The 9,915-nt window shown below is 39.8% G+C and overlaps 3 protein-coding genes across 3 annotated transcripts; 2 read left to right on the top strand and 1 right to left on the bottom strand.

The window, feature by feature from the left end:
- Positions 1–3,647: 3,647 nt before the first annotated feature.
- LOC121366690 (putative nuclease HARBI1) lies at positions 3,648–4,310 on the bottom strand. Its single transcript, XM_041491039.1, has one exon. The coding sequence runs from the start codon at positions 4,308–4,310 to the stop codon at positions 3,648–3,650; it is 663 nt and encodes a 220-aa protein (XP_041346973.1).
- Positions 4,311–6,390: 2,080 nt separating this feature from the next.
- On the top strand, positions 6,391–7,095 carry LOC121366689. Its single transcript, XM_041491038.1, has one exon. The coding sequence runs from the start codon at positions 6,391–6,393 to the stop codon at positions 7,093–7,095; it is 705 nt and encodes a 234-aa protein (XP_041346972.1).
- A 1,192-nt stretch (positions 7,096–8,287) lies between these two features.
- LOC121366687 (uncharacterized protein F54H12.2-like) lies at positions 8,288–9,592 on the top strand. Its single transcript, XM_041491037.1, has one exon. It carries the CDS (start codon positions 8,288–8,290, stop codon positions 9,590–9,592), a length of 1,305 nt encoding a protein of 434 aa, XP_041346971.1.
- Positions 9,593–9,915: the final 323 nt, after the last annotated feature.

The following is a 9,915-nucleotide window of genomic DNA, read 5'->3' as shown; positions in this document are numbered from 1 at the left end:
ATGTACCATACACAATTGTTAGGTCAATCGCATACATATCTTGAATAACGTTGATTTCCTATACAAAAGAATATTTCATTATAACTAAAAATAAAAATCCTTTTAAAACCAATAACACATTTATAAAAACAACCTTTCAAAAGCCACTTTATTTCAAATACGCACTTTTGCAGTGACCCCATCGCACCCAACAAAAACATTATTTATAGAACAATAGAATATTGCACCACACTTGCACTGCCTTGACCCTATTTCTAAAAATAGAAGGCTCCTGATGTAGAACTCTCATAATGATACCTTTTAAAAAGCCACTTTATTTCAAATACGCACTTTTACAGTGACCCCATCGAACCCAACAAAAAGGCGGACGTTCCCGCCCAAAATTTGAAAAAGTTCCCGACCAAAATTTGAAAAAATGCCAGTCATCCTTTAACAAAAATGCCAGTCATCCACTCAGCACAATAGGTGCACTTCTTTTGTTCAAAAATCCATTATTCGCTCCACTGAACCGGAAAACCCAATTATCCGCTCCACTGAACCGGAAAAAACCAATTATACGCTCCACTGAACCGGAAAGACAATAGGTGCACATCCATTGTTGCGGATTGGGGACCCATTGTTCCGGAGGTGCATATCCATTGTATTGGAGGCGACTCCATTGTATTTCCTTTGTTGTCCCCGCTACGTACAAAATATACTACTTGCATTACAACTAATTTTGGGAGTAGAATGATGGAAATACATGGTAAAAAGGTCTCAGGTTAGTACATTTTGCCAGAATTCCTGTATAATTTTTGCCCGAAAAAAAGGAAAGAAATGTTTTATTTAACGACACACTCGACACATTTTATTTACGGTTATATGGCGTCAGACATATGGTTAAGGACCACACAGATTTTGAGAGAAAACGCGTTGTCGCCACTACATGGGCTACTCTTTTCGATTAGCAGCAAGGGATCTTTTATTTGCGCTTCCCACAGGCAGGATAGCACAAATAATGGCCTTTGTTGAACCAGTTATGGATCACTGGTCGGTGCAAGTGGTTTACACCTGCCCATTGAGCCTTGCGGAGCACTCACACAGGGTTTGCAGTCGGTATCTGGATTAAAAATCCCATGCCTCGACTGGGATCCGAACCCATGTCCAGTTGACCTTTTATTCGACCAATCAAAACCTTACTTGCAGAATCATGCCAGTGATTTGAAAAGAATTTGAAAACATTCGGAATTATGCCGAGGGTATACGAACTAATTCGGGTAAATTACGAAGTATGTCGGAAACTAATTTCAATATAAAATTTTAATGTTGAACTTCCGTTTCAAGGCGGAAAAAACCCCCGAAATAGTATAGCCATAAAATCTATTTATTGTAGTACACAATCCAGAGTTTATTACTGCACCCCCCCCCCCCCCCCACCCCGGGACGTAGCCCAGTGGTACAGCGTTCACTCGATGCGCGATCGGTGTGGGATCGATCCCCGTCAGTGGGCCCATTGGACTATTTCTCGTTCCAGCCAGTGCACCACGACTGTAATATCAAAGGCCGTGGTATGTACTACCCTATCTGTGGGATGGTGCATATAAAAGATCCCTTGCTGCAAATCGGAAAGAGTAGCCCAGCGGGTTTCCTCTCTCAATATCTGTGTGGTACTTAACCATATGTCTGACGCCATATAACCGTAAATAAAATGTGTTGAGTGCGTCGTTAAATAAGACATGTCTTTCTTTCTTCCCCCCCCCCCCCCCCCATTTTTTAATGTTGCCTATTGCTTGAGCTTAGCTTAGTAACTGGTTTAACGTGTCCATATACCACTAGGGTTTCGAACACGCCTATCCCGAATCCGGCCTCCGATAGGATCGGGGGTCTGACCCGGGACTGGGATAACCTAACAAACAGGGTCAATTTTGAAATTTTGAATATTAACGCCAAAAGTATAGAAAAGGGGGAAAATGGGGTTAATAAGTTTTGGCTGCGCCCTTAAAAAAAAAATATTAACATTCCTAACCTATATAAATTATTAATATAAAATAATTTCGGCGCTAATTTAGATGGGCTGGTCTAAAATTAATAATAATTCTTAAACAATATTCATTAAGCCCATGGGAGGTTAAGAGGAAAGGGGCTGCCAATCATATTTTAAACATTGGTGTGACCAGGTGAGGGTCGGGAGGGAAGGGAGGCCGGCCCTACACAAAACCTAAGGCCGAACCGCCTACGCATATAGCCCCAAATAATGCCCTGACTCCCGGCATCCCATCACCCCCACCAGGCGCGTGCGCAGGGGTGGGGGGTGGGGTGGAGGGGGTGTCGAAACCCGAGGCGAAAACAAGGCGAAAACAAATTTCATATCCCCTCCCCCCGACCCCCCGTCACGGGCTTCGCGCCTGCGGCGCTCGCGGTGTCGGGCTTCGCCAGACACCTCGACCCCCCCCTGCAAAATTTCCTGCGCACGCCCCTGCCCACCCCCCACCGTGTCTAACCGCAGTTCAGTCCAATCCTGGCAGCCTACTAGTTGTTTAGAAAGTTATTATAACCTCCTAAACCGGCGTCACTTGAAGAGTGACGCCACAGGGTTATAAGAGTTTAATCGCTGGTGCCACTAGGGGAGTGGCGCAAAAAATCCAGGGATGGTTAATTTAGTATTGAGTTTAGGGTACCAAGCCTGCCAGAAGGAGAGAGGTGAACCCGGCCGATCCATGGAAAAACAGGCGACTCCTCAGTTGTCTTCTAAAACAACACGATTAAGTCATTTAGAAGACGCGGCGAACACTTTAATCTATAATACCTAGGGCAGTAGACGAGGTAATATTAACCAAGCCACTACCAAAGGGGAGAGACTAAATCGTAGACACTCAGGCCCATATTTATAAAGGCGTTTTAGGTAAAACATATTTTAACTAAAACATGTTCTAACCTAAAACACATTTTAAATCGATATCATAAAAACTGTTTTAAGAAAAAACACTGTTTCACTTAAAGGGACAGACCCTAGTTTCAGCCCAACAAATTAACACTAAATTTAGTTCATCTACAAACCTGTAACACATTTGGATAAAGTTACAACTGAGTGAGACATGAGTCTGTGACTTTCAAATGGTGAAATACGCTCTAAAAATAGACTAAAACTCTACTCCATAACTGTTACTTCTCAGACGAACGTTCGGTTTTTTTTAAATATGAGAAATGTATTTTGTGATATTAAAAACACCCAGATGACCAAAAACACTTCGAAAGTACGGAAATGGATAATCTAAACAATAAAATCTAAGTAAAGTATGACTTCAGTTATTAAAAACGGCCCTAATAGTCAAAAATATGTCTTAGTGTTTAAAAACTAGGGAATGTCCCTTTAAAACATTGTTTTAGAGTACCATTTTAAAGTGTACACATATATGCAATATCAGGAATGCGCTGGTCTTACGAAATATATGTCGGATGTGGGGAAGGGGAATGTACCTCGGGATATATGCGTAGATAGCCACGAATTTTGTTTTTACTCTTGGACTGATTAAAGGACGAATTAAGGGAACGAACGAAATAACAATCTTTTAAAGACTGTTTTATTGTGTTTTTTCTCTGAGCCCTCACTGTTCACCACCCATATTTCTTCCCTGAAAGCTGGCGAGAACATGAAACATACAAGTTGTTTATTCAAATCTCTGTTTCATTAAGCTGTTGTCAAATATTCTGCTGTCATGTACTGAACCATGCCAGTGTGCCACTATGTTGACAAATCTACGATTACTGTCGTTCACTGCTTGGACATTAATAGAAGACCAGCCTTTTCTGTTGATGAATCTTTGCCCGTTTTCACCTTGTCCAATTATACGGATGTGGCTGCAATCAATGGCTCCTATGCAGTTGTGGAAACCAGCAATGTTGAAAAATCTTTCTTTAAGATCGTTCATTTCCTCGTTATTGGAGAATGAAATATACCGTGGTCTTAATCTGGCGATCGCATTCGTCACTCGTTTAAGAACAGTACATACGGTCGTCTGAGAAAGTCCATGGAGGTCGGCCATGGTGAGCTGAAATCCCCCTGTTGCATAAAACCGCAATGCAAGTAAGACTTGAAGTTCGCAAGGGACTGCATGATTCCTACGTGTTGGCTGTTCTATATCTTCCCGCACCATGTCAGTTACAACGCGAACTGTATTTTTGCTCAGACGAAATCGCATTCGAAAACACTCATCAGACAAACGGTCAAATGGATTGTCACGATCTCTGAAAACACGCTCTCGTCTCATTGCACGGTTGTAGTTGATATCCTGAACACGTTGAAGATGTTGTAGTTGTCGGAGTACGTCCATATTTCATGTCCCAAAATGTTGAAGCGACTGAATCCAAACACGTGATTGAGTTAGACGTACCTCTTCATTGTTGTAACTAAAACGTGTTTTAGGATATTTTAAAACATGTTTTAACATTAAAATACTTTTATAAATATGGATGTAAAAACATGTTTTAGTAGCAGTGCTTTAAAGTTAAAACATATTTGTAAATATTGATTTTTCTTAAAACACTGTTTTATGTTTTTAAAAAACGTTTTTACGTCAAAACACCTTTATAAATATGGGCCTGAGAGTCGTCAGCCAGTGAGAGTCTACTGAATATTCATGAGCAAACGGTTGATCGACATCGAGATTTTACGACATGGTGTATATGTAACTGGATGTTTTAAATTGCATTTCACACTACAATTTTAAAACAGTTTACATATATTTCATTCTTTCTAATTCTAATAGTGCAAAGCTGTCTCTTATTTTGTTTCTATTGTTTTCCTGTGTCTTTGGAATTGTCAGCTTGGGTTGTGTTCACCCTCAACTCAGTGTTCAGGCCAGGTAATCGTTCAAAAGTAAGCTCATCTATTGTTTCTTTTGTTACCTGTTTATTATTTGCCAAAAAATATACATTTTATAGGCATACAAACATATTTACAATAAAATAATACATTGTACACATTGCGGGGAATGGTGAGGTCTACAGGATAGACCTATTAAAAGTTATCACAGTCGATAGTAAAATACAGTAATGAAATAAATACATAAATAAAAACATACTCATAAATCAAGGTTGTCTGTTCTATGTGTGGTAGCAGTTATCAAGTATTTACACAGTTTAATTAACTCTCTTGAGTTATCGGTGGACAGTAGTTGTGTTAGTAGTATATTTTGTACGTAGCGGGGACAACAATGGAAATACAATGGATCTGCCTCCAGTACAATGTATATGCACCTCCGGAACAATGGGTCCCCAATCCGGAACAATGGATGTGCACCTATTGTCTTTCCGGTTCAGTGGAGCGTATAATTGGTTTTTCCGCTCCAGTGAAGCGGATAATGGGGTTTTCCAGTTCAGTGGAGCGAATAATGGATTTTTGAACAAAAGAAGTGCACCTATTGTGCTGGGAGGATGACTGGCATTTTTTTCAAATTTTTTGGCGGGAACGTGCGCGTTTTCAATGGGAACTAAATACATATTGAAAGTGGTGTTATTTATAGATATTTTGAGTCAGTCTTTTGTGTTGGGTTGGGTTTGTGTTGTGACAATAGTGATGGGTGCAAAGCCCTTTGTTTAATATGCTTTGAAAGGTTTATTGTTAGCAATGATGAAATAATATCTTTTGAATAGAAAACCAGTTGAAACCTGTTATTTGTTATTATTAACCAATCGCAAACAGTCTTTTTAAACAATGCATTTGAATATATTTTATAACATAAAGAGAAGTGTAATTATTTATTATTTGTAACGATTGCGTTCAAAGATGAACTATAACGACAAGAAACAGGCTGTTTACTTCAGCTGGAAATATGTTTTACGATCAGAATGCAGTTTTAATGTTGGTTTAAGAGTCGTACTGAATGTGAGATGGATGCCAAACGATCCTTCTGCGATTTGACTACCAGTACCAAGCTAATAATAATCAAGAAAATACGACCAACTCGTGTGCTTGTGGATGAAGTAGATACAGTTGATAACAGAAAATGCTTGGAAAATTTGTTAACTCTGAGTTATGCCTTTGAAGTGTGTAAACTGGTTCAGCGATTCTGTAAAGAAATGTGTATGGGCTGCATGTTCGACGAGGAGAAAACTCACACCTGTAAAACACTGAATCACGAGGATATGCTCGAACGCTATTACACAACTGCATGGGTTGAACTGAACGAAGATGTAGTTGCTGACAGGTGGTTACGTCTTGTTGATGCAGATCCAGTTTTATTAAACACTCCAGGATTTGTTTTGTGTCAGTATCAATGCAAAGACTATTTGGATATGAACGTTAAAACTGTAGAGTGGATGAACATTTTAAAAGAACAAGTACTTAAAATACTACGTTTAGAAGATCGTCTGCGCGTATAAATTAATGACACAGAATACATTAGTTCAGTCATGTCATCCAGAGTGAACCCTAACACTGAAAAGAATGAACGTAACAAGAAAGGACTTGAAAAATATTATACAAAACCGAGAGACGCTGGAGCTTTCTACGGACCAAAGAAGTTTCACGACGCTCTGAAGAGACGTGGTTTACAAACGTACAAGTTAAAAGCGGTAACACAGTGGTTGAACGACGAAGATGCGTACAGTCTTCACAAACCAGTGAACCGTTCATTCAAGCGTCTCCGAGTACGGGTTAACAAAAAAGATGAGGTGTTTGACATGGATTTAATGGACGTCAGCCGCCATTCAAAAGTCAACGATGGAGTTAGGTACTTGCTTATAGCTAATGACATTCTTTCGAGATACCTGTGGGCCATACCCCTTGTAAACAAGAAACTGGAGACGGTGTTAGGAGGCTTCAAAACAATTTTAAAAGACGAACGTATACCCAAGAAAGTCCGGGTAGACAAAGGTACAGAGTTCGCAGGTGCATTCAAGCAGTTTCTATCAAAAGAAAACATTAAACTGATTGTCACGCAGAATGAAGATATCAAAAGTAATTTCGCAGAAAGAAGTATTAGGACGCTGCGGGGCCTTATCGCGCGTTTTACGACTTACAACAATACACAAAAATACATAGACGTTTTAGCAGATCTAGTACACAATTATAACAATACAGTTCACTCGTCCCTGGGACTGTGGGCACCAGTTTGATGTAAATAAAGCGAACGAAATTAAAGTTTGGAGTCATCTGTACGTCGAACCCATGGTTAAGAAACTTAAAGTAAAGAAACCATTAGCAAAATTTGTTTTTAAAGTGGGTGATTTCACGAGAATCAGCTATTTGCGTCTACCATTCACTAAGGAGCAGGACTCGAGATGGACAGAAGAGTTGTTCAAAATACATTCTAGAAGTAGACGACAAAGTATTCCAGTTTACAGATTGCGTGATTTTCACGACGAAGTGCTGAAAGGTATATTTTATACGGCCGAACTTCAGAAAGTGAATAAGAATCAAGACATTCTGTGGAAAATCGAAAAAGTGTTAAAAAAGAAGAAGGAAAAGGGAAAAGTGTACTATTTGGTTCGGTGGTTAGGCTGTCCACCTAGCTTCGATTCGTACGTAGAAGAAGGAGAACTGAAAACTGCGTGAGACATGGAGAAGTACATTATATTGAAGAGTACTGACTCTAAATCAGTGTTTCTTGACAACAACCCCTATCATTTTCGAGTAAAGTTAAATCAGATGTTAACGTTTGAAGGTGTATGGATTGTGTCTCTTGTGGATTTGAATTTGGGAGAAACTGATATTCAAAGTATGAACGATTTGCAAGCGATTTTATACCATTTGTGACTTTTATACATCGATAAATTCCTAAAAAATGAGAAACAATTCTTATATAAAGGATGCATCCGCCACTCCAGTCTCATTTATCAAAGAGAGCACGAGTGTGACACTACTATTAGACATTATCCGTTTTTGGAGTAAATTAACATGGATCGAAAACTTTACGTTCCTGATGTGAATAAATGGTTAAAATAGTTTGATAAACGAACAAAGAATGTTGTTCAGTCAAATAAGCAGGTTGGATCTGGAGTTGGGAATTACAAGGACAAGTGGTTTTCTTATATGATTCCAATGATTCCGAGACATGTAAACAGTGACGTGGACAACAAGCACAAACCTAAAATAGAAGTGACGTCACAAACACAAGATGTGTTAGAAAGGGCCGAAGCTGAACAGGAACGTACCAGGGCTATAAAACATAAATCTGGTGACCGAATTGTCAGAAGCAAAAAAGTCAGACGCATGACAGTACAGAAAAAACGAGCTCCCGCAACGAAGTACAAATCATCTGTTAGTGAAAAAGATATATTTGTATAAACGTAAACAACAACAAACAATATGTTCCTCCTCACAGACAAAGACTTTGTGGAAGGTTTACCCAGTGCTTTGGATCTGTTTACTATGCCCCCATACCAAACGAGTGTGTTTCAACATTACTACGTCGATGTTAGACCTGTTAGTCAAATTACAGATTCGTCACCAGTAGAATTTCAAATTGCAAATAGTGGAAGTGACTACGTGGATTTGAAACGAAGTCGTTTACATGTTAAACTGAAAGTGAGTCATTCCGATGGAACGGTTTTAGGTAAGGACGAACAGGTGGCGCCAGTAAATTTATTCATGCAAGCTCTGTGGTCGCAAGTAGCTGTGTATTTACAAGGCCAGCTGGTGAGTTCGGCGAACAATCATTATCCCTACAAAGCATACATTCAAACCTTACTGAATTATGGAGCAGAACATAAACAATCGCTACTCCTGTCTCAACTGTTTTACAAGGACGTGGGAGAGACACAAGCAGATATCGAAAGCACCGATCCTATCACTGGTACTAATTCTGGAGTATCGGATCGAGGAGCACACATCGCTGTCAGCAAAACTGTTACCATGGAAGGTCCCCTGTGTGAAGATATTTTTAACATAGGAAGATATCTGGTGAATGGGGTTGATATGACACTTAAGTTATTTCGGAGCTCCATCCCCTTTTGTTTGATGGCTGGCAAGTCAGGTCAGGAGTACAAGATCGAGCTTCTAGATATTTACTATAAGATATGTAAATTGAAAATGAACAGTGCACTTATTTTAACGCACAACAATCTGTTTGAAAAGTCTAACGCCTTGTATCCGTTCACTAAAACCGAAGTTAAAATGAGCAGCATCCCTTCGTCTCAGCAGAGCTACGTGTGGGACAGCGTGTTTCAGTCGCAGTGTCCCGGCAAACTGGTTGTCGGGTTTGTCAACGGCGACGACGTAAGCGTGTCGTATACAAAGAACCCGTTTAATTTTCAGAGTTCGTTTGTAAAAACGGTGGCGTTGTATCTGAACGGCGTCAGTGTTCCCGGTCGACCAGTCGAAGCAGACGACGTGAGTGCCTACGTGAATTTGTTCGAGGGAGTCAGCAGATGGGGTCAAGACACTGGAAACTACATCGAAAGAACTGAATTTGAGCTTGGAAATGGTCTGTTTGTGTTCAGTCTCGAACTCGTTTTCGTGGACTCTGATTATTTAAGTTTGCTTAAGAGTGGTAATTTACGGTTAGAAGTACAGTTTAAATCGGCTTTGACAAAAACCGTCAGTTGTATAGTGTATGGTGAATTTCCTAGCCTGATTGAAATCGACCAGACCCGAAACGTGTATGTCAAATAAAGAATATCATGAATGGAAAGCAGATTCAGTGTGCGATTGACTGTGACCCAGATTTAGGTTCACGCGTTGTAGGTGTTTACTTGAGTGACACACTACCACGCACGAAACGGTTAAATCCCTGGGGCAGTATCGTGAACACAGACCCATCTCACCTACCTGGTCATCACTGGGTGGCGTTCTATTTTGATAATAATAATAAAGCATTGTTTTTCATTAGTTTTGGTAAACAACCCAAATATTACAATCCAATGTTTGTAGATTTTTTAAAGAGACATTCTTCATCTTACGTGCACAATAACAAATCCATTCAAACTGTGAACGCT

The sequence above is a fragment of the Gigantopelta aegis genome, unplaced genomic scaffold (genome assembly GCF_016097555.1).
Source record: "Gigantopelta aegis isolate Gae_Host unplaced genomic scaffold, Gae_host_genome ctg6665_pilon_pilon, whole genome shotgun sequence".
Classification (NCBI taxonomy): Eukaryota; Metazoa; Mollusca; class Gastropoda; order Neomphalida; family Peltospiridae; genus Gigantopelta; species Gigantopelta aegis.
This window is presented reverse-complemented; position numbering and strand designations above follow the sequence as displayed.